This window comes from Sprattus sprattus, assembly GCF_963457725.1.
Source record: "Sprattus sprattus genome assembly, chromosome: 5".
In the NCBI taxonomy this organism is placed as follows: Eukaryota; Metazoa; Chordata; class Actinopteri; order Clupeiformes; family Clupeidae; genus Sprattus; species Sprattus sprattus.
In genome coordinates, this window is record NC_137924.1 from 46,221,087 (window position 1) to 46,246,580 (window position 25,494).

General features: G+C 41.7%; 1 protein-coding gene across 1 annotated transcript; it reads right to left on the reverse strand.

Annotated features, from left to right (window-relative positions):
* Positions 1–750: 750 nt before the first annotated feature.
* LOC308366246 (protein NLRC3-like) lies at positions 751–24,033 on the reverse strand (the record flags this gene model as incomplete). The annotated part of the gene is made up of 8 exons (XM_080839881.1): positions 751–875; positions 1,092–1,189; positions 2,453–4,376; positions 9,875–10,073; positions 13,741–13,855; positions 22,768–22,884; positions 23,815–23,931; positions 24,026–24,033. The coding sequence occupies 8 exons, from the start codon at positions 24,031–24,033 to the stop codon at positions 751–753; spliced, it is 2,703 nt and encodes a 900-aa protein (XP_080696007.1).
* Between the last annotated feature and the right edge of the window lie 1,461 nt (positions 24,034–25,494).

Sequence of the window (25,494 nt, forward strand, 5' to 3'; positions counted from 1 at the left end):
AACTTGTTTTAATGTCCTCACTTGAAGAATTGGCCAGATGTTGGAGAGAAGGGAGAGTTCGGTAAGTATGAATGAAAAATCGCTAACTGACACCTAAACAGCGGTTGATTCCACTGACTGCAGAGTAACCTAGTACTCTCTGATTTCGAGGGTCATACAGAGGATAGTAACGATAGTATGGCAGGGGGTCTGTGATTGGTCAAATCAAACTCCTCTTCTGCTTCTTGCTCTGCTGCAGCTGCCCATGTACACCTTGGCGACTTAACACAGACAGACTTTGAAGGTTAAACCTGTTAATGCATTATTGAGTGTTTTGCGTACTTTGAGGGCATCAACTCGTACCAGCGTACTTTGATATCAAAATGTGTGCCAAATACGCAAAATGCATAAATGTTGGCAGGCCTTTTAATGCATGGAAACACGGGTACAGTCAAACATAGTAAACATTATGCATTTTTGAACTAAAACAATGCACTCTGTATCCAGAGGTGTAGAAAGTACTACATGGAACACATTATGCTTCAGACCTCCTCTGTCCCTATAAGATATTATTATAATCTTACCAAAGCAAATTAGACTTTGAGATGGTTTAAAGGGGATTAAAGTGTCCACATCTGTGGAAAGTTGTGGAAAGTCTGGGTATTGGTTGCAATAGCTTCAATTAGTTACAGTATATCTTAAGCATCTTACATTTCACCATGACAAGACAAATGCACAACATTATCATTAGGTGTATTAGGCCAAATGTTGTCACCTGATCTTTAGTTTACAGGCTGGTTCCTTCTGTAAGTCACTGAGGAGCTTCACTCCAGAGTCTCCAGGGTCGTTCCCTCTCAGATCCAGCTCCAACAGGTGTGAGGGGTTAGATTTCAGAGCTGAAGTCAGAGCAATGTATCCTTTTCCTGTTACACTACAGTCTGACAGTCTAGAGAGAAGTGAGATGTCATGATGGATTCATAAATGGCTGATGATTATTTAATTACTGAAAGAAGAGGCCCTCAAGTATTCCTGTTAAATAATTGGAAGGGAAAAAGACCCATATTCTTTGTTTATTGTAAATTGTTTTACTTACAGCAGTGTCTGTAGTGTACAGTGTGGATTCTCCAGGAGAGTAGAGATGTGCTTCACTCCTGAGTCTCCTAGTTTATTCCCACTCAGATTCAGCTCAATCAGGTGTGAGGGGTTTGATCTGAGAGCTGATGTCAGAGCAGCACAGCCTTTTTCCGTTATACTGCTGTTATTAAGCCTGTTGGGAAAGAAGGAGGGAGAGAGAGAGAGAGAGAAAGTGTAAGAAGTTTTGATTACAACAGCGTAATCTTCTCTACTGAAGCACTATGGAGATATATTTGATGGCTTTACCTGATCTCTGTCTGTCTGTCTATGCCATGCTAATGCATTATGACATGCATGTTATAGAAGAGTAAGGAACTTTGTGTTCATAACTCATTACACAGTTTTGCTCATCAAACAAATTATTTACTTTATTAGAAGATGATTTCTTAGTTGCATTCAGGGAAAAAAAACGGGACAAACCAACTGAACCCAGAACACGGATTAAACTAAAGAGTTTAAATGCTGTTGTTGGATGTATTCATCTATGTCATTAGTGCTGATGTAGCATGAGGCTTTCAGCACAAAGGCGGGGCTTAATATATGGCAGATAGTTTCAAATATTGACTGTTATTAGGTGTTTTTAATAGTGCCTGTTACACTCTCTGCTGGCTGGAATGGCTTGTTTGCCACAAGTTTCCATTAGTTTCTCTTTCCCTGACCTTTTTACTGTCAAGACATTTGGCGTGAGCTCTAGTCTGAGTCTGACTTAACATGAGAAAATACCAAGCTGCATGTAATTCTAAAAGAGATGGGCTTACTTCAGTTTCTCCAGTTTACAGTGTGTATCCTCCAGTCCAGCAGTCAGCTGCTTCACTCCTGAATCCTGTATTTGATTTTTACTCAGATCCAGTTCTCTTAGAGTGGACCGATCTGATCTGAGAACTGTGGCTAGATCATGGCAACTCTTCTCTGTTAATTCACAGTCAGACAACCTGAAGTCAAAATAATAAAAATACATTGGACCAACACCAACATTACACTAGTACCACACAATATTAAGCTTTTGTATTGAATAAAATATCTGTGTGGGGAAACATTAACAGTGGGAAAGCCTCTGATATATACTGTATATGTGGGTGTGTGTGTGTTTGTGTGTGAGTGTATGTGTGTTATTGGTATGTTATTGGTTATACTCTCCCAAAGCATAATCAACATTAGTTTGAAGCACTGACTTAACATTGCTCCTGTTCTCCTTCCAAACTATATTGTTACATCAGTGTCATTTGATTTTGTATCCCCTATTTCATATTTTTTCATTAAACATACATTCAGGTGTAGAGTTTGAGTGATAATTAAGATGCTGTAATGCTCAGCAGTGTGAGCAAGTGATTCTACTCACAATGCTTTTGTGGCTGTTTCGACCACTGGCAGGAGTCTGTTAAGACATTCATCTGACCTGACAAACATTTTAAGGTCAAACTCTTCCATCTGCTCTTCTGATGTCAGCAACACAAATACCAGAGCTGACCACTGAGCGGGGGAGAGCTGGGCGCAAGAGAGACTTCCAGACCTCAAGTGGTTTTGGATCTCCTCCACCAGAGATTTGTCATTCAGCTCATTTAGACAGTGGAACAGATTAATGGATCTCTCGGCAGAAGTTTTCTCTTTGAACTTCTCCTTGATGTATCTGACTATTTCCTCTTTGCTCTGTGAGATGTCTGCCTGTGTCAGTAAACCGTGTAAGAGCTTCTGATTGGACTCCAGTGAGAGACCCAGAAGAAAGCGGAGAAAAAGGTCTAAGTGTCCACTGTCACTTTCCAAAGCCTTGTCCACTGCATTCTTGAGCAATCCAATCACTGTGTTACTTTCTTTCTCCGATGATGTGTCCTGGTTGTCAAAAACATTTCTTTGGTGTTTGTAGATACACATGTGTGCATATAAAGCTGCAAAAAACTCCTGAATGCTCAGATGTACAAAGCAGAATGCAGTGCCAAGAAACACCCCAGAGTCCTCTTTAAAAATCTGTGTGCACATTCCGGAGTACACAGATGCATCCTTTACAGTAATGCCACACTCTGTCAGGTCGCTTTCACAGAAGATCAGATGGTTTTGTAACAAGTTTTGAAAAGCCAGATGTCCCAGAGCCATAATGCTCTTTTCATCCCACTTTGTGTCCATATCATATGTCTCACCATACTTCTCAGTATTTCGTCTGGTCTGAAAGATCAAAAAGTGTGAGTACATTTGTGTCAGTGTCTTCAAGGTTTGCTGTTTGCTGTCAGTACTGGCTGTTTTCTTTGTACCCTCTTTGACCTCTGTAGCCTCTTTAGCTTCTTTAGCCTCGTTGATCTCTGTTTCCTCTGTAGCCTCTTTGACCTCTGTAACCTCTTTAGCTTCTTTAGCCTCCTTGACCGCTGTAGCCTCTGTTTCGGCCAATATTCTTTGAAGAACAGTGGCTGCAATCCAACAGAAGACTGGGATATGGCACATGATGTAGAGGCTCTTTGATTCTTTGTGTCTGATGTGTTCTATGACTCTGTCTGCCAGTTTCACATCTGTGATTCTCTTTCTGAAGTACTCTTCTTTCTGTGTGTCATTAAACCCACGAATCTCTGCCACCTGGTCAATACAGTCAGGAGGGATGCAACTGGCTGCTGCTGGCCTGGTAGTTATCCAAATGAGAGCAGAGGGAAGCAGATTACCCTTGATGAGGTTTGTTAGAAGAACATCCACTGAGGTTGCAGTGGTCATGTCAGACCAGATCTCATTTTTCTGGAAATCAAGAGGATGACGATATTCATCCAGGCCATCAAACACAAACAGGACTTTGGACTTCTTATTTTTGGTTAACATCAATCCTTTCATGTCAGGGAAAAATTGATGGAGAATGTCCATGAAACTGTATTTGTCTTTCTTCAAATTCAGTTCCCGGAAGGGAAGTGGAAAAATCAACTCAATGTCTTGATTTGCGATTCCCTTCACCCAGTCCAGAATGAACTTCTGAACAGAAATGGATTTTCCCACGCCGGCGACTCCCTTTGTAAGCACGGTTCTAATGGGCTTGTCTTGTCCAGGTAATGGTTGGAAGATATTGTTGCACTCAATCAGTTTCTCTTGTGTTCCTGGACCTCGAGCTGCTTTCTCTATTTGTCTCACTTCATGTTCTTCATTGACCGCACCAATTCCACCCTCTGTGATGTAGAGGTCTGTGTAAATATTTTCAAGGAGTTTACCGTCCCCTGGCACTGCTATGCCTTCAGATACACATTTGTAGTTGTTCTCCAGATGTGATTTCAGCTTATGCTGATACATTTCAATGGGACCTAATGAATATATTTAAAATCAATATGTTAATTGGAGCATTATGGCACCATCTGAAACTCTATAAATGGAGTATATATACCAGAGAAATATTATGAGCAAGACATTGAATATAAAACACGTTTACCGTATTTTCCTCTATTATTAACTTCATCATTTATGAACCGCATTACAGTATTTTATGCAATTCAATTAAATTTTGTGTGTCCCTGCTCAATGCATATTGATGAGCTAGGTGTAAACAACCTGGGACACCTCTGTCAAAGGCAATGGGCATTTTGTAATGGCCCTGGAATGTCTTTGTGGCCCTCTACCCCATACAGGTTTTCTTGCCCCATCATGACCCAATAGTGATAACTGAATTACCATGGTCTTACCATATAAATAGCTGTCATTTAATAATGGGTGGGTTCTTAGGAGCTGAAACATCACCAAAAAACTGAAATGTGCACAGGATTAGTTCTATTCTCCTTACAAAGTGATTATTTATATATTTTGTTTCGAACTGTTTATATGTTAAAAGTAATGTTAAAAGTTCAAGGTTTCTGTGGGTGTTCTTTTTCTAGGACAAAAACTTGCAGAGCTTTAAAGGCATATTGACAACAAGCAGTGTTAACGAAAAGTTTGACAAGAAATATGCGTTAACAACCTTTTTTAAGTTGACGCGATGAAGTTGAAAATAAAAACTGTTAATAAATATATTTTTACTTCGTTGACGAAATGAGACGAAACGAGAATGTCAGTGGTGGACTAACAGACAATTAAAAATGTAATTCATTATTTTTTTAAACTTGCATGCACCTAGTGCAGTATCCTTAATATCATCGATTGAATGTTGCCTGGTCTTGTATCCCTCCTCCACTTCCTGAGATGCCAAGACATGCAAGTGATGCCCAAACAAACGTTATATGATGGCTCAAGTTCAAGCACTCTGGAAGTAAAAGAAGATTAAATATCTGGACACTCTTTAATTGCAACTTGAAACTTCAAAATAGGTGGGAAGAACACAACAAACTTCAAAAGTAACCTGAAAGCGTACAACCCTGCAATGTATGCCACGGTCAATTAGCTAGTAACTGTCAATGATAATTAGCTAATGTTAACTAGTTATTGGCATATATTAGCAAACGTTAAGTCAACTTCAAAGGGTCAGTCGAGGGTGTCAGCTTGGTAGCTAATAATTATCGATTGAAGTCTTCCGTTAGCCGGACTGTCTTTGTCTGCTGGGTTCTAGCCCACAAGTTCCGTGCCCAGAGTGCAGTGCTTACGACCCCAGGTCTTCCCGTGACTATCTCATCCGGCTGAGTGCCATGTAGTTTCAGTTCTGCGCCCTTGCGCTGTTTTTCCAGAGTTAGACTCTGTTGCTTGTTTGCTCCTCAGTGTGTGTTCTTAGTTTGTCTATGTGTTTAATTAGTATTTCCTGGTCGTTATCTTAGTGTGTGTTGTCTTGTTGTTCTGTTCTTGAGTGTGACTCAATGTTTAGGTTTAGTTAAATGGTATTTTTTGTGTTTCAGTGTGCTCGGTTTGCAGGCTGTGTTTCTATTAAACGCTGTTACCTTTCCGTTACGTTCCGAGACAATTGTGCTATCGTCGACGAAAACTAGACCAAAATTGAGAAGGATGAAAATTATTAAATGTGATTGAAACTAATATGCATTTTCGTCTAAAGACTAAGACAACATTTAAAATAGCTGCCAGAATTAACACTCACAACAAAAAAACAAACAAAAAAACATCCCACACCGGTGGGAGTGGGCCTCCAAAGGGTTAACTGTTGTAAGAACTAGGAATAGGCATTTCAAGCAAAAATGATACTCCCTCCCTGCATACGCACACACAAATACCTCACACCCACTCACAGTGAAAACCATTTATTCAGCGTTTATTTAGTGTTATAGTGTTGTGTTGAGTCTAATCGTTAATTGATCCCCTGGCGACTTAGTACCATAAACACTCCCTCTTGCAGTGGGAATCGCAACCAGAGTATGGGAGTTAACCGGAGGTTTGTAGTTTTAAGCATTACATTTTAACACTTCCTGATTCCAAAGAAATCGTCCCAAAGGAAAAATGAATAGTTTTTTGCTAAATCCACACAAATGGTTTGGTGAGGCTGCTAGATAAGGCCTTAAATAATGAGGCTTCACTCTGCAACGAGCATCCCAGGAAATGGATTTGGTGCCAAACAGGTAATACGCTCTGATTGAGTGTAAGTCTGATAGCGGAGTTAGATCTAATTGGCCGTATAGGGTCAACTAAACAAAAGAAAGGTGGGAGTAACCGAACACCGTTCATAAGTTAAGATCATCCATGGAACATTTTCTGTTGTAAGCTTAGAGCCTGCAATAAAGAAACTTATGCGCATTTGGCCTCTCGTCTTCAGACTGCGAAATTGCAAGGGAGTCGCTCTTTTCTCCGCAACACAGTTTAAAAGCAGTCAGTCTTTGTAACTAACTGTTGTCTTGTCTTGCAATAAAAAAGAGCTTGCCACCAATATGCTTAAACACAAAAAAGATTGACTATAATGTGTTGCTTATTTAACAACTAGCTATGGTTAACTTCGGCTCACCTTTGGTAATTGGTGGAGCATAAGCTAATGGTTATGCCATTGTTTTATATGATAATTCTACCCAATAAGAACTGCAAAAACTGAAGAGAATTCCCCTGACTGTGCGATCCGAGATTACTGTGCTATGCGTCGGAATAAACTGATTCTTTCTCTAAGCCACCTTCCCGAGTGAACCTGCTAACTTTAACCCTTAAAGGTCTAGGGCCTGTTAGACGTTTTTAGGTAATCTGACATGCCTGGATGTTTTTGTATATTTTCTCAAACTAAAACACATTGATGCAAAATTGGCATATATGTAGGACCTTAAAGGTTTCTGTGGATGTTCTTTTTATGACTCTAGGACAAAAACTTGCAGAGATTTAGAGGCATATTGAGAACAAGAACAAAAATCTATTAGACCTTCAAGGAAACAACTTTGGCGTTTCATCAAGGATTCGCCAAGAACAGCATACTCCCTAAATATCCTGTTACGTTAAGGAAGGACTGAATGTAAATGTGTTCAATCCCATTGTGAGAAGGTGGAATTCCCTCCCCTTCTCACTGTGGCCCTATTATGGGGTGGACTCCCCACCAGTATGGTTTGGTCCGGGCACCCCACGATAATGGTAGAACCCCAGAGTAGTTAATTGGACTAATTGAGCCCAAGTGGCTGGCATATGTAAAGGGTGCTTCACACACCGGTCACACGTACGCGTTGGAATGCGTTGATGGGTCAGGGTTAACGGATCCCCATTCACTTCGAATGGGGTGACGTCATCCTTTGCCAAACTGAACGGAGCCACAATTCAGTTCAGCAAAGGATGACGACACCCCATTCAAAGTGAATGGGGATCCGTTAACCCTGATGCATCAACGCATTCCAACGCGTACGTGTGACCGGTGTGTCATGCAAGCATGGAGAGAGAGAACTATGGAACTATGGAGAAGCAAGAAGGTTTGACACTTCCTGATGTGAGGTTAAGTGGAAAGCTGGGTCTAGTTGTGTGGACACTGTCTCTTTGTGCCTTGTTGTAGTGCTGTGCTTTGTTGGTGTGCCTTGTTTATTGTGCTTGTTTTCTTTTCTTTGTTTATAGTACCTAGGTTTGGGGCCTAGCTTTGGCCTAGAAGATGCTGGTATTTGGGCTAAATCGGCCAAGCAGGTTACTTGGGTTACTGTGGGTACTGTTTGCATGTATGATATGTCTGTTTTGTGGGCACATACATGTGTGGGATGGATATATAGTGACCCCTTGTAGATAAATATATATATTTTCATAAGACGCTAGCATTTCTTGCACTGTGTTTTCCCCAACCTCACCACCATCCCCAGTAACGTGGGGTGACCGCCCGATCCCTCAAACCCATGTTGTTTTTACCTGATGTATAAATGGGATTTGTACAGTACTGTGCAAAAGTTTTAGGCAGGTGTGAAAAAATGCTGTAAACTAAGAATGCTTTCAAAAATGGAAGTGTTAACAGTTTATTTTCATCAATTCTTCATAAATTAACAAAATGCAGTGAAGGAACAGAAGAAAATTCTAAATTAAATCAATATTTGGTGTGACCACCCTTTGCCTTCAAAATAGCATCAATTCTTCCAGATACACTTGCACAGTTTTTGAAGGAACTCGGCTGGTAAATTGTTCCAAACATCTTGGAGAACTAACCACAGATCTTCTGTGGATGTAGGCTTCCTAAAATTCTTCTGTCTCTTCATGTAAACCCAGACAGACTCGATGATGTAGAGATCAGGGCTCTGTGGGGTCATACCATCACTTGCAGGACTTTCTGTTCTTCTTTAAGCTGAAGATAGTTGTTAATGTCATTGGCTGTATGTTTGGGGTTATGTTCCTGCTGCAGAATACATTTGGTGCCAATCATACGCCTCCCTGATGGTATTTCATGATGGATTAGTATCTGCCTGTATTTCTCAGCATTGAGGACACCATTCATCCTGACCAAATTTCCAACTCCACTTGCAGAAAAGCAGCCCCAAACTGGAAAGGAACCTCCACCATGCTTCACTGTTGCCTGCAGACTCTCATTATTGTACCTCTCTCCAGCCCTTCGGCGAACAAACTGCCTTCTTCTACAGCCAAATATTTCTAATTTTGACTCATCAGTCCAGAGCACCTTCTGCCATGTTTCTGCACCCCAGTTTCTATGTTTTCGTGCGTAGTTCAGTCACTTGGCCTTGTTTCCTTGTCGGGGTAGAGCTTTTTGGCTGCAACTCTTCCATGAAGACCACTTCTGGCCAGACTTCCCTGGACAGTAAATGTCTGTACCTGGGTACCACTGGTTTTTGCCAGTTCTGAGCTGTTGCCACTGCTTGAAATCTTCCGATTTCGAAGGTAAATAAGCTTGATGTGTTTTTCATCAGCTGCATTAAGTTTCCTTGGCTGACCACTGCATCTACGATCCTCAACGTCTTCTTCAAAAGAGCTTGAACTGCACATTTTGAAACCCCTGTCTGCTTTGAAATCTTTGTCTGGGAGAGACCCTGCTGATGCAGTATAACTACGTTGTGTCTTGTTGCTGTGCTCAGTCTTACCATGTAAATGGATACAAAATAAACATTTATTGTTTACATTTTTCAAAGCATTCTTAGTTCATAGCATTTTTTCACACCTGCCTAAAACTTTTGCACAGTACTGTATGTGAAAGAGGGAGAGAGAAAGACAGTCCCATTCATGCTTTTCCTGACGCAGACACATTGTGCCAATTATTAACTACAATGTGGAAAAAATACATTCCCATAACCCGAGTATTCACCAAAGGGCTGTAGAAATGTACCGAGTGCAATTTCTAAACCGTGGTTAGTAGTTGGAAAATTACGGTAATCTGTTATTGAGTTACTTGAGTTGAAAAATAATCGCATTTCTTGCCTCTGACTTCATATTACATAGATTTCTTACATCCACTACACTCCAGAGTATCTGCAAGGTCATTACTTACATCCACTACTCTCCAGAGCATCTGCAAGGTCATTGTGGTTCATCTTCTTCAGGAAGTGCAATGCGATGTCAAGAGCCCCCTCTCTGGCACTGTCATTGTCGTCTCCGCTGTCATAGTATTTCGTAGTTTCTTTTTTCAGAAGTTTCTCAAACCATTCCAACTCATGCTTCATAAATGCCATTACTTTTTTCTTGAGATCCTTTGACAAAACACAGAGCAAATAAAAAAGCAAATTTATAAACAGGAACAATTTAATTCAAATCATTCATTCATTCATATTGCAAACAGTTGAAAGCGAGTGAAACCCTAACTGACACAAGCCAGCAAAGCGAAACACTCGAGTCGCTTTAAATAGGTGGTGGAGATAGTGTAACAGACCAAACTAGCCAGCTAGTAGGCTATCCATTCACTTGGCTTTATCAGAACTGTCATTTTGTTGAAGTAAGCAAGAATTAACCCTTTACAAGGCCCTCCAAGCTTTTATTTTTAGCAAATTAAAAGACCAAACACTGCCATAATCCGGCAACTGTCAGAGACAACGACAAACAATCTAGAGTTGGGGTTAGGTTAAATTCACTGCTACAGAAATTCGCTCCTGCATAGGATTAAACTTTTCACAACTTTTTGCGCTTGCTTCCCCCAATTCAATCGTCTACGACACAACCCCCTGCCTTAAACAGAAATGAATGTAATACAGAACTTCGCTTTGCTGGCATGTGTTAGATATCAGTCTATTTAACGTGATCAAGCTGGCCTCCTGACCCTTTTGTAATCAATGGGATTTAATCAAGGTATTCATTCAGTGTGATTAAATCAAGGTCAAAGTCCTAATTAGCAATCATCCACTCAGATAGACCCTACCTCTAGACACACCCACTACCTGTAACTTACTGTATAAAACAAGTGAACTCATGTTAGTATGTTGAAAGAACCGTTCGTGCAACATGCGTTCGGATTGTCCTGTAACGCTGGAATAAACGTATTTCTACTGTTGGACACTTTCCCGAGTTGAGTTCCTGAATATCTGCAAACCTGAACTTGGATCAAAAGACAGACTCTTTCAGTTGGTGTTTGCACCCAGTTTCAAGAAGGACAAGAAGGAATATTTTCATCTTCCCTTTGCTGAAAAAAGAACGGAAAAAGCTGTGTTCGTCAGATCCATTTAACAGATAAAAGGACTACTTGTAAAGTTTGGGCCCATAAGTGAACCTGGTTTTTCCGAAACAGATCATTTATGAGTAAGTGGTACATTTCATTTTTAATTGTATGCACTTCGGGTTTTTGCGGGACAGAAATTAGAGTCCTGGCGCAAATAGCTTCCAGTATTCACTTGTGAGGGTTGAACGCAGAGTAGGCCTAAACCGAAAATATTTGCAAGTGAGAGATTGTTTATTTTAACTCAGTGAAGAGAAGGCTTCAGCTGTTTTATTGTGTTAAAGCTTGTTGTTTAGTGATTTTTGACAAATAACTTAATTAATACTTAAAGGTCTTGTAGAATTAAATCGCAGTTTTCCCGTGTTTTACAGTGTGTGAGACTGTGATGGATGAGATAACTGGGTTTGATTGCATTAATAGAGACGTTGTGTATTAAGTAGGAATAATTTGTCGAAATCAGCCGTTTAATTTAAGAATTACGACTGAAATCACAAACGACCATCTGTTGACATTGAGATTCCTCAGGAGAATCAAGTAGCTTTCATCCGTTGGCAAAAGCCAAAATGATTGGAAAACAGAAACCCACAAATAGAAGGGGTGGACGTGCTGTCCCTGAAATTGATGAAGAAACCATAATTACATCAGTAAAAGGTTTTATTAATGACCATCTGAAGGTAGATGTGCTACAAAAGAAGTTAGAAACCAAATATGACATTGAGTCCGACAGTGACAATGTATGGCCCATTGACGATGCAAAGCGCGCGTGGGGAAAGATGCAGCGAGTGTCGGATAAAAACAAATTGCCATATGCCATCATAATTCTGAGTCAAGTTACACGTAGGCAAAAAGCTGATGAAAAAAAGAAACTTTCTGCGGAACTCTCAAAGTTGAAGGCCGAAAAGGCTGAGAATGGCCGACAACTGGTTGTTGAAAGAAATAAAGTCAGGGCTTTAGCGGAAGATGTGAGATCGCGGAAGGCGGAGAAGCTTTTAATGATCCAGGCTGGGATTAATGCTTCTGATCAACTGACGCTACCTGGCGAGTCTGAAACACGAAGACTGTTGCAATCAGCAATGGCTCCCCACACAGACAGCGACGTGTGTGAGGACAGTGACGACGCAATGGACTCGGATAATCCAATCAAGCTGAGACCTTTAACGACCAGGCATGCCGGTGGAAATGTGACGTATGGATATAAACCGGCAAAACCTCAGGACATTGATCACTGGTCTAGAGACATAAAGCATCCTCGTAAGGCGGGCATGGAGGCATGGTCCAAAATCAACCGTCTGCGAAACATCTACCAACTCCATCCTTTAGATGGCGTGGCAATGATGTGTACAGTACTCAATGCCTCTGAATCAAGCAAAATAAGGCGGGCTGTTGAAAGAGGCCTAGGAGACAGTCAACAGAAGATGGATGAGGGGTGGCAGGCATTACGTGATTACATCCAAAGTTCCCCTAACGCCACCACTGATTGGGCCAAGATAGCCGCCTGCAAACAAAGGACTAATGAGGCTGTTGATGACTTTTCACAAAGATTCATTGAAACCTTTTTAAGACACTCAGGCATGAGTGGTTTGACAGAGGCTAATCTCAAGGCTAATCTGTTGCACAGTCTTAATCCAGAGGTGAAACAGGCTGTCAAGCTGACCACACCTACATGGGAGGATACCACGTTTACTTTCGAAATGCTTATCAACGTGGCAAGAAGGATGGAACGGGATGTCGAACACAAACTCAGATGCGTCAACACCTGGGATTCGAATTTGGAACAGGAGTGCATGTTGAGACTTTTAAATGCACAAAAGCCTAAACAACAGCAACAATGCAAACCACAGTATGAACCCAGAGACAGATCATATGATACATGCCATAAATGTGGAAAACATGGCCACTGGGCGAAACAGTGCAACACTCAGAAACGTGGCAGATATACAGCTCGCTATAACCATCACAAAGAGGGTGATGAGGAGAGCAATGATGATGAAGATATATTCAGAAGGTTTGCGAAGTTGACGGATCATCAGAGACAGACCATTCTGTCCGCGATTCCGGGAAACTAAGTCTGCCCTCCTTACGGTCTCTTACGGTGGCTGAAAGCCAGCAGCTTGACAAAGATGATGTGTGTGTGCCTAATGATAAAGATGGTCTAGGTTCGGTGCAAGAAAAGGCACAGGAATCTGAGGAGTCATTGATTCCAGACGTGGGAACACACATAGCACCGGAGTCAGTGGAAGATGCAGGCGAAGCTGAGGAAGTCATAAAGAGAACTGTAGGTTTGGAGGGCCAAGGCTTCAATCCTAACAACCTGATAATTGTTGAGAGTCAAGACTGTCCATCAAACACTGGAGAAGTGCAGATACCGCCAGTGGAGAGACAACGACTACAGCCATGTGACAGGAAGAATTTGAAGTGTAAGACAACACACAGAGCACTGTCACTTTCCCAAACTGCAGTCATGGTGAAGGGGGAAACCAAATTGGACAAATTCACCAACCCCATAGAGCGCATGCCTCCAGAACAACCACCTCTGGCGGGCCGCAAAGAAAAAACGTATGATTACGGATAATTTAAGTCATGCCTTTTTGTTAATCATGTCATTACTTTTAGCAATGATATGATGATTGGATGGGAATTTTAGATGCTGACTTAATTATGAACTTGACTACGAGATATTTTTTACTACGAGATTTTTATTTTTTGACTACATCAGCCATCAGCATGAGAACAACGTCGCCAAGGCATATCGAGTGGATGGCGACCATGATCCTGATGGTGATGTCCGGCATTCCAAATGCTTCCTCCTTATGCGACAGCCACCACCTGCACCCCTGCACACGCATATGCCCATGCCAAAGGAGAACATTCATGTTGGGTGTGCAGATTGCTACCCTAGCCCAACGCTTCTTTGCAGCCGTCATTCTAAACTATGGTATTACCGTGGTGATGGATGAGGTCAGAGAAGTAGCCTCAATTATGGACAAGATTGCGAATGACGCCGCAGGAGCCTTGTCCATAGTCAACAGAGATTTCAGTATGCAACTATCAAGTTTTTCAATGTGCATTAATACCACTACACTATAGGAATATACATTGAAACCACTACACTAAACTATGAAGACATGTGTGTTTGTACTAGAACAATGTTTGATTATGTTTAATCGTGATGTAACATTGATCGATGATCATAGGGGGGTTGTTAGATTTAACCACTACACTATAAGAACATGTGTTCTGTTTTAAAAACTTTTACCACTACACTATGGGAACACATGTTTGTTGACATTTTGTAACAATGTTGGATTGTTTTGATCACTATGTCTGATAATGTTCAATATGGTTTTATTAGGTTTTATTGTGATCATGATGTAAGATTGATCGATGATCATAGGGGGGAGTTGTTAGATATCAGTCTATTTAACGTGATCAAGCTGGCCTCCTGACCCTTTTGTAATCAATGGGATTTAATCAAGGTATTCATTCAGTGTGATTAAATCAAGGTCAAAGTCCTAATTAGCAATCATCCACTCAGATAGACCCTACCTCTAGACACACCCACTACCTGTAACTTACTGTATAAAACAAGTGAACTCATGTTAGTATGTTGAAAGAACCGTTCGTGCAACATGCGTTCGGATTGTCCTGTAACGCTGGAATAAACGTATTTCAACTGTTGGACACTTTCCCGAGTTGAGTTCCTGAATATCTGCAAACCTGAACTTGGATCAAAAGACAGACTCTTTCACATGTATCAGTGCCGCAAGAGGAATGTACACATTTACCCCCAGCATATTGTCTAAAATCATTATTACACCAACATGAAATAGTTTTGGTCTTACAGAGAAGATGGAGGATAAATCCTCATGAGTTTCCTTCTGCTCATTGCTGTGCTTCTTCAGCGGTTTACTGGAGAGTAGAGAGGATAACATTTTATATTGTGCAAAATTACTGAGGGATCAGAAAAACTAAAAATGCAATACATACATCTACAATTATTCAGCAATTATTATTCTTTATTTTTTAATTGAATGATGTTTCTGTCTCTGGACAACTGTTTGTCTGTTTGTTACTCTCTCTGAAAAATGTAAACTTACCGATAAATGTCCAAGTGGTTAAGGTAAATATTTCAATGTTTTAAGTTAATTATTTAACTTATAGCTCTCTGATCATTATTACAGTATTCACTGTACTGGAAACGCATGAAATTCGCATAAGTCGAACAAGAAATGTATTTCAGACAGGAAACTCTCAGAATAAGTGAAAGATTTTATTAATGTAAGTACAAGGTAGTATGTTTGGCGCCCTAGATCTGCTCAAGCTGCTGCTGCAAGATAAAGCTGCAACATTGCAACTGCTGCTGCAAGATAAAGCTGCAAAATTGCAACTGCTGCTTAAAAACAATTTACACTGTAAATTGCTGCCACAATAAATACAAGCAGGAATTAACGAAAAAAAACCTTTAACTATAAGCAGATCTAGACAGGTGGAGCTGGGGAGGATGAGGGAGCAAATAAGCGGCGTCATACTCAAGAGCTGAGTGAGCCTGGGGACCGGAGGATATAAACTAGCGCGGGCGTATGAGAGCGAAGGTGATTGGATAGGTTGTGTTGTCACTAATTAGGGGCGTCTCTCCCGTTTCCTGTATGAACTTGGTAATTTCAGACAGGAAACTCTCAGAATAAGTAAAGATTTTATTAATGTAAGTACAAGGTAGTATGTTTGGTCATGGCGCCCTAGATCTGCTCAAGCTGCTGCTGCAAGATAAAGCTGCAACATTGCAACTGCTGCTGCAAGATAAAGCTGCAAATTGCAACTGCTGCTTAAAAACAATTTACACTGTAAATTGCTGCCACAATAAATACAAGCAGGAATTAACGAAAATCCCCAACATAGCAGATGGACGCCAGACATGTGTGCTGTGCTGCTGCAATATGTTTACCAGTGTCGATAACTAGTGACAATGTGTGTACCTCAGGTCGAAGACGGAGGTTGCTAATGACCTACCAGTGAATGTGATAATAGAAAGAAGAATAGAATAGATGAATGCCTGATCAATGACAAGCAAGCTGGAGAGACGCCCCCCAAAAAGAGCAACAATGTGAAGAATAAACAACAGGTTAAGGGGTCCCAGCACCACCTGAGCAATTACTCATAAGCTTTTGGCCATTGGCGTTAGGTCTGACATATCTTTCATAAGCTGCAGATGACCAGCAGCCCATTTCTTTAAGGGTGGCAGCCGGTACTTTAGGCGCAGCAGTTGTGGCAGCTCGGATCCTGAAGGAATGAGGCGTGTATGCTTTAGGATCCAAGCCGCAAGCTGGCAAATGGACTTCAGTTTTTCAGAGAACCAGGCTCTGGTCATGGCTTGTCGTCCGGTGTGAGGACCGGGGCTCATCGGGGGCAGCAGACGGCGGGAGGCGAGATATGGAAGATAAGGGACAGAATCATTAGCAACTTCATCATCATCTTGGGTAATATCCCAGTAAAGACACTGACTGGCTCGTAAGTTAGGAGTCCGCCAGATTGAAGAAGAAGTGTAGAAGCAAAGCATGGTAGACATTACAGAAGTTCCTGTTACAAAGGTTGGATAAAGCATGTTAACATAATTCATGTAAGTCCATTATCGTTCTTTGTTATCATTATCATTTATAATTTTTATCATCATTATTAAGTTCCTGCTGATATTTATGTTAGATATGTGCATGTAGAAATTCGGCTACTGGTTGTAGCTCATATTGTTATTTTGTGAATTGCTGCAGGACTTCATCTTTGTCATTAAGAAGTAACCTGACATTGAGGAGTGTATTTCTTCAGGCACAACAAATCTTAACAAGATTGACATCATTACCTGCGATTATCTGGCTGCGAAGCGCGTGTGTAACGGCTGCTGCAGAGGGAATGAAGGCTCCTGAGCGGCCATTGGCAGAGCTGACGCATAGCCCTGCGAGGCTGATATCCGCTGGTTTCCGGAAGCGGCACTAAAGCGCTTGGAGCAGCTGCGGTCGCGGGGACTGAAGTGCTTTCCAGGGTGGAGATGCTGCTGTTAAGAGAGACGAGGGATTCCTTCATGTCCAGTATGGCTTGAAGGACGAGGTCCTCCGGTTCTTCCGCTCTGCTTGGTTCCAGGCTTCGCTGCTGGGGTGGAGTGCTTCCTTTTCGCCTTGGCTTCCCTCTGCGTTGGTTGATGTGGAGAGGAGGGGAAAGAAGGATCAGAGGAGGACATGAAAACGGAACAGCTCCTCATGGGACATCGCTGGTGGGGGGGAAATCCCACGATGGAAGAGGTCCTCCAGGATCTTGGCACGGGCCAGTCGGCGATCGTTGGTTGTTTGAGCGCAAGCCACTGCTCGGCGAGCCCGTACCGGGAAATCTTCCGGGTTAGGCGATGAGCGACAAGAGAAAGCAAGCAAATAAGCGGCGTCATACTCAAGAGCTGGTTGGCACATTCATCTCCTCCATTATGCTGAAACATTCCATAACATTACAACAGTCCCTTAAAAGGATGGAAAATGACTGTAGAGCATTAGCGTCGTCAACCCTCATGATGGCCACTTCATCACCCTCTCTATGAAAGCTACAGCAATTCTCACTTCATTCCCAAGTGTTCCTTCAAAACATTTTTTGCTCGCTCATAGCCCTGCCCACGAGCCATGTTATAGCAACTCCGAACCAGTTCTCTTGGTTGCCCTCTGGTGTATTGCTCGAGATAATAAAGACACTCTTGTTTATCTGTTGTTTCTTTTCAATAGCTTGCTCAAAGGCTCTGATAAAGGCAGCATATTTAAGTGGATCACCATCAAACTCTGGGATAGTTCGTGGAGGAAGAGAGGCTAAGGCTTGGTTCTGAACTAACTGATCAGTGATGTTGTTTTGCTGTTGCATAAGATCGTACAGAGTGGCGTGTTGAAAATTGTCAAGAGAAGAATGATGGTGCAACGGTGATTGCATACGTGTACTCCCTTGAGAGATCAGTGGCAGAAATCCTGCTGTTGAAGCGTTGTCGAGTCTGGATCCAGGGCCGTCTCCCTGCACTTCAGACTCATGCACGTGGAAAGGCCAACCTAGTGAGATCGATGGTTGTAGTCCAGCTGGTGGAGCGTTGGTAGGTCTGGGTCCGAGGGCATTCCCCCGCATGTCAGACCTGTGAGAGATGGCACAGAAGACACTGAAGACAAGGATTACTAGCCTTTAGGGAAGACTGGGCTTGTAGACTGTGCAGCCTTCCTTTAGGTCGTACACCGATTGCAGAAAATTGAGTTAAACAACTTGATGTTTGTGACTTCAAATGAGCATGAAGATAGGCGTTCCATGGCATCCTCTCCATTATCCTCGTCCTCTCCATCTTCGCCACTGCACCCCATTCCAGACACAGATAATTCAGCTGTAGCAGCTGCCCACTTGGCCTCGACCTCTAGCTGTTCCTTTCTCCTTTTCAGCTTTCTCCTTTTCAGCTTACTTTCTATTGAAGAGCATCTTCTTCAGCGCAAGCTCATGCATTTATTTTAATTATTATTTTTATTTATTTATTTTTCAAGCAGCTGCAGACTGTAAGTGAAGCCATTTAGCTTTAGCCTTTAAACATACAGAAGAACTCTGGAATCCCTTGACTGGACAGAAGAGCAGCCTATGTTTGGACCCTTTACTTGAAACATTGATACACTATCTTCGGGTCTTATGTCTGAATGAGTCATGGACACTAGCATATCAACATTTTTATCATCCCTTTTTAACTAGCCTCAGTCAACCATTGCTTCACGTTATTCTCAAATGTATCATTTTCCTTTGTTTCCTGTGCAAGCCTATTTGTTGCTTCATATCCAAGATCTGGCATAGGTATTTCCATCAAAGCAATTTGAGTTTCTAAGTCTCTTTGCATAACGTAGAGTATTTACTAAATGCTCCTTAACGTCAGACACAATTTGAGGTGTAATTCTCCAGAAGAGCCCGTTGATTCCCTGCTTCATTCCATTATATTGAGCAAGTTGCGATTTCCGATTCTTTGAAAAAAATTAACATCGTTAATCCCTTTGCTGTTATTTACTTCCTCTAAACTCATCCTTGCGTGTAAACGCGTCAAGTTCAAAGCGCTCAATAGACGGCACAACATCCGACAGTAGCCCATGCACGACACATCACAGCACAGCACTTAAGATGTTCCGAGTTAATGTAACAGCACAGCAAGTGGCCTAACAATCCAGCATTATTAGAACAGTCTTTCATTTCAATCTCCAAGTCCCCGGTTTCCCGATACCATCGGCAAGAAATAATGGTTTACCCACCAGCTTCCGTGATTGCGGCCTGCTCGCAGTAGGGATTCAACGGTGTTAGGACTTACATAGTTGCGATTAAGACGTACAGCTCCGCTTCAGGTTGGCAATCCATTGAAATACACAATCCTTCGAATATCCAAACGTATCCAAATCACGATTCGTATCCATCGATGAGGAAAATGTCTTACAGTGTGGAGGCTATCCTATAAGCCTCGGTGTGGACGGCAAGTGTTCTCAACGCGTAGCAAATCTTTGTCCAGGCATGAGCTCTCTTTGCGTGGTGTTCCCGTTAAATATAAAGTTACAGAAGTGTACATAAATAAGTCCTTTTTACCAGGTGCTGTTTGCATATTAAAACAGGAGTCTTTCTGTGAAATGGGTTTCAGGCTACGGTAAGACCGTGTGTTCCCCGCCATCCACACCTTTCCAGCGAATAAGCGGCGTCATACTCAAGAGCTGAGTGAGCCTGGGGTCCGGAGGATTTAAACTAGCGCGGGCGTATGAGAGCGAAGGAGATTGGATAGGTTGTGTTGTCACTAATTAGGGGCGTCTCTCCCGTTTCCTGTATGAACTTGGTCATTCGCTAGAATGGGGTGGCTTAACTCTCGATTCGCATAGGTTATATAATAACAAGTTTATTTTGCATTTAATCACAGTCGATTTTATGAAGCATCCAGTAAAGTTGCAATGAGGACGCTTAGTTTTGAACCCACAGCTGTTCAGGACTCTGCTCTTGTTTAGGATTTCAGCTGTTCAGGACTCTGCTCTTGTTTAGGATTTCAGTTGTTCAGGACTCTGCACTTGATTCGGATTTCAGCTGTTCAGGACTCTGCTCTTGATTCGGATTTCAGCTGTTCAGGACTCTGCTCTTGATTCGGACTTCAGCTGTTCAGGACTCTGCTCTTGTTTAGGATTTCAGCTGTTCAGGACTCTGCTCTTGATTCGGATTTCAGCTGTTCAGGACTCTGCTCTTGATTAGGATATCAGCTGTTCAGCTGTTCAGGACTCTGCTCTTGATTAGGATTTCAGCTGTTCAGGACTCTGCTCTTGATTAGGATTTTTCATAAATGTGCCTAAAATACACAAATGAGTTCTGCTGGAATCCCAGCTAATAGCTGACCAAATTACATCACAACCTGCGGTTCGCATCTAACAAATTAGGGACCAATGACTCACATACGGCATGTAACCTCCAACAAATAATTCACCAACTGACATTGTAGAAGAACGTTCCCCTTCAAAGCTACGGATGTCTATATAAGAAGGAGAGCCGCTTGCAGTGTGGCACCGGTTCCAATACAACCGGTACCTACCTGGACTGACATGCAACGCAGATTTCAGTGCTTCCTTTCAGTGCCTGAGCCGATTTAATTAAATAACAGCAAGAAATCATGCAGCTAAATGAATAAAACCTACGTAAAATGTTGTCTTTTCAACAGGACTGCAACAGGCTGCAACATGAAACACGGAGGCTGGATCCAAAACTACAAAACTAGCGATATCTAACGGTAGGGGCTAGCTAGCAGTAACGTTAGTGGCGTATATCTGTCTGAGTACAATCTGTATGAATAATTTTTTGGGTTGCTAGGCAGATTTCGTCTGGCACATTTAAAACTGCCCCATCTCCCAATGTAAACTTTGGCCTGTGTTGCTCTCGCTCATTGGTGATTACATAGCAACAGTCTTATGACAGGGAAGAGCAGGCCGCATTTCACAGAGCAAGCAAAAACAGAGTGTGAGAATGTGTGTGAATTCTCCCCCTCCTCACCGTGGCAAAAAGGATTGGTGCCCTTTAAGACTGTTGGACTCCTCCCCCATAATGGTGGGTTCCTGGCTCACCTGATGCCAATGTTGGACCTAATCAAGACAATGTGGCTGTGCCCTATTTGAAGGGTGCCTCATTTCATATGAAAAGAGACAGGCATGAGAGGCCGTGAAAGGTTTGAACAAAGAAACCACTTCCCTGATGTGAGGTGAAGTTGGTTTCGTATTTAGATGTGTGGATACTGTTTTTGTACATTGTCTTTGTGCCTTGTTTTCATGTCTAGTTTCTTTGCCTTGTTAAATGTGTTTAGTTCATGTGTTTATTTTCTGGGTGGCTAGCAATGTACCTAGCATCGGGCTTAGTGCCTGGGCCTAGTTTGGAGCCTGGCTTTGGGCCTTGAAAAGGTGCCATTATTTTGGGCCTAATCGGCCAAGCAGGTGCCCAGGGTGCCACGCATTTGAGTTCCGCGGCGTATGGCCTGAATGTTTTTGTTTGTTTATTTTGTGGGCACGGTGTTGGGGTTTAAAGCCCTGTGTAAATAAATATATATATTTTTATGACAACCACCATCTCCTGCACTGTTCTTCAACCCTTAACCACCCCTTCCAGTCGCCACATCCCCAAAAAACGTGGGGTGACCGGTCGGTCCCTCACACAGAGCTAGCCATCAATTTAACAGAGTAAATGCTGAAAGGTAAATGGTCAAAAGTGTGTCTGTATTTTTCACAAAAACAACAACGCGAGGTGCAGCAAATAAAACAAAACAATTGCGTGTAAAGGGGGGAGAGAAGGCAAGAGTCAAAGGCAGATCAGGAACCGCGGACTGAAGACTAAACGGAGATGCCAGCTAAACTACACCTAGTCTTTTAAAGGGGCAGTACAAATTCACGTATCCAGTGGATTCAAATAACAGGATAAAGTATAAACAAGGTAGCAAAGATAGGTATAAACAAATCAGAAAATGATCAGAGTGTGTGTGTTTTGTATTTGTTTTCTATTATTTAAGTTTACTGTAAACTGTTAACAGTCAATTTTTCATAGTTTGAAGTTAAAAGGTTTGAAGCTGTAGTTTGAAGTCAAATGTTTTCTATTTATTTATAGTATACCTTAAACAGTTAATATATTGTTCAATTTGAAGAAAGAAAATTGCAATAAAAAAAGTCTTTCTCTAATGTCGTCAACCGTCGTTTTGAGCTTTTTTTTTAAGTATCGGTTCAGGCTAAGTTTAGGCACCGGTATCGTTTTAAAAGTATCGGTTAAGTACCGGTATCAGAAGAATAAAAAAACGATACCCATCCCTAGTCCCACTCCACAGGTAGAGGCAGTCTGTTCTGTTGAGTGAGTTGAGTAAAGGAGCTTCAGTTGCTCTGAAAACACTTTTCTGAAATGCTACACCGTTGACCCTGTTCTGGTGATTTCAGAGTGTCTCACCAATGCAGCTGCTTTAAAAATGTATGGCAGCAACAAGTGACTTTATTATTTTCTCAAGCTGACACTCTTTTTAAATTTTACAAATAGGTTACAGACATAAGCAAGCCTTAAATGATACACTGTACAACACTTAGTGATGTGATGAAGAAATTCATTGGATAGTTCATTCCAAGTCTTTGTGTTTCTGTTGTATTGAACATGCAGTCAGAATATGACCAGTAGAACATACATTAATGGGGGGATGAGATAGTAGGAGTAGATCAACATACCTTTGCTCAGAGGGCAGCTCTCCCTCTCTGAAGTTGGGTAGGTTGCCGTCTTTTGATGCATCACTCTTCATGGACACACAGCTCTGTTTAGGGGACACTGGTCTCTTCTTTGTGACACTAAGGAACAGAAAGAACCATTTGAGAGCCATAGTGTGTTAGGTGGGTTAAGACATAGGGCCCTCATTTCATAGGGCAATGAGCTGTGCGTTACAGTCATTTGGCGACTATTAACCTTGGTTTATACGTTGGTTCTGTCACATTTCTGCAGCCCTGCAGTTAACACTCGGAAGCAATCTAAACATAGGGGTGCAATTTGTCCAGCTTGGAAGTTAGTAACGTGCACAGTAACTCTGCTAGGTAGAATGTGTCTCCCTTTGTCTTTCACATGTTAGCAGCAAAACATTTAATGAACAGTGAAAATGAAACCAATATTTTATGGAATTATTCCGTTTCTTAAAGCAGCACTAAGGAGTTTTTGGCTTGGAGCTCCCCCTAGCGGCGAAACCAATTGAAATTTGCTTTCCTCATTTATGACAAACTAGCAAGTCAACAACTTTGCTAACACAGTCAAACATCAAGCAAGTGCAAGACAAGACAAAGCAGGACAGCAAATAAACTACTTACTAATCCAGCAGAAAGATGGCTAGCTCTGAATAGAATTCGCTACCCGATCCTAGTCGCGCATGATCAGACATAAAGGACCGGGCGGCTTCAAAAACGTACAGACCGCAGAAATGTCCATACAGACCCCCGATGGCAATTGCGGAGAGGCCATTCTCCATATTAAAAGTAATCGTAGCGGCACAATTGTTTTCAAGCTGTTATTTTACGGTAGAATTGTTACATAGTGTTACTTTAAAAATAGGTTACAAATATGAACGACCCTTAACCCTTTGTTGCCAGCCCCTAAAATGACCTATTTAGGGTACCTTCAATTAAAGCAATGCTGTAAGAACACTTTGTAACATATATTAATGTGTGATATTAAAAGCTAATAGTAAGGAGTACAACACCGCACGATGAAATAGTAGGAGTAGATCAACATACCTTTGCTCAGAGGGCAGCTCTCCCTCTCTGAAGTTGGGTAGGTTGCCGTCTTTTGATGCATCACTCTTTATGGACACACAGCTCTGTGTAGGGGACACTGGTCTCTTCTCTGTGACACTAAGGAACAGAAAGAACCATGTGAGAGCCATAGTGTGTTGTAGTGGGTTAAGACATAGGGCCCTCATTTCAAAGGGCAACGAACTGCCGTTACCTGCACATTCCTGCAACCCTGCAGATAACACTCGGAAGCGGTCTATACACAGGGTTTTTCCTGCATAGAGAGAAAAGACGTTTTCCCTAGCGCCTATGATACATCCTGAGTGCCTAAGGCAAAACAAAGTCGGCAAATAAACTAAATGTCATCCAATTCAGCTTAATGGTGTTTTGAGCCCTCACCGAGCCCTCATCGAATTCAAGACAGCAGCAGCAGACTCCGCCTCCCACCACCTCAGCCAATCACTAATCATTGAACAGAGGCTGCTCCAAACTTGCCAGTTTAGAGAAGACTTACTTTGAATTTGATAAAGCAGCGAGCGAGCAGTTGCATACATTATCTAGCTAGCTAGCAGTTGCCTACATTATCTTAAAAAAATTATACTTTGATAGTAGGCTTAGAGTTTTAATTAAGCAGTGTGTGTGAACCTATACATCCTATGTGTGATGGTTAGAATAATATTAATGCCATATACAATAACTGACTTATGAAAGCTATCCAAAGACTGGTGGCTGCCAATTTAGCAGTCAACCTCCCTTACTCTGTACGTTTAGATGCTACAGGTAGCTGTAAGCCATTACATGCCTGAGAAATAATTATTATCTATAAATAACTGCTCATATATATCTTCTTAACCAGATTTGTAAACAGGTCGCGATCAACATTTTGCAGTTCAATAGGCTACCTTAGTTAAAAATTGAATTACGGTAGATTAATTATTTAGCGCAATGCTGGCATGAGACAGCTAATATTAATTAGTGGTGTTTAGTCGCTTAAATTAAGTCGCTTATTGTATATGGCATTAATATTATTCTAAAACACCTTCACTAGTTGTTTTAAGCAGATTTGTAAGCAATTCATCACGTATGCAATGCATGTCAGCAAATATGTTCTGAATAGTATGTTACAAGTAGGCTATAGCCGAACCCTCGTTCTGCTTTGATCAATAGTAATCGAGTTGATAAGCGTGTCTTCTTGTCTGATCAATACGCGAATGGACAGAGCGGCCATCTGACAATCGCTCAATTACTCAACCTGCGTATGCATCCTGACTTCATCAGTCGGCGGTGATTTTGAGCATAACATTCCATTTTCAGTATTCATGGCTTTCAATGTATTAAAATATCTGCTATGTTGAGAACTTACGCAGGTGAAGGCTATTACTTGATTTGTCTACCCGTTTGACAAGTACCAGTAGAACGCGGGGCCTCGGGAGAGGCAGACAACAGCATTGGTTTTTAAATGAAAACTCAGCTCGTTTGTGTTGCATCACGAATATAATAATATTAATATGATCATTGTAAACTGTCGTTCTGCTACGAGGGCCAGCCCGACGTGCACGAATAGCCTACACCTGTACTAATGAAATTTCCACTTAAAATGCTGACAACATTTTGATTATCGATTCTCAACGCACCCTCCTTTGGTGAAAAGAATGGTATGTAGGTTTGTATAATAAAAATGAA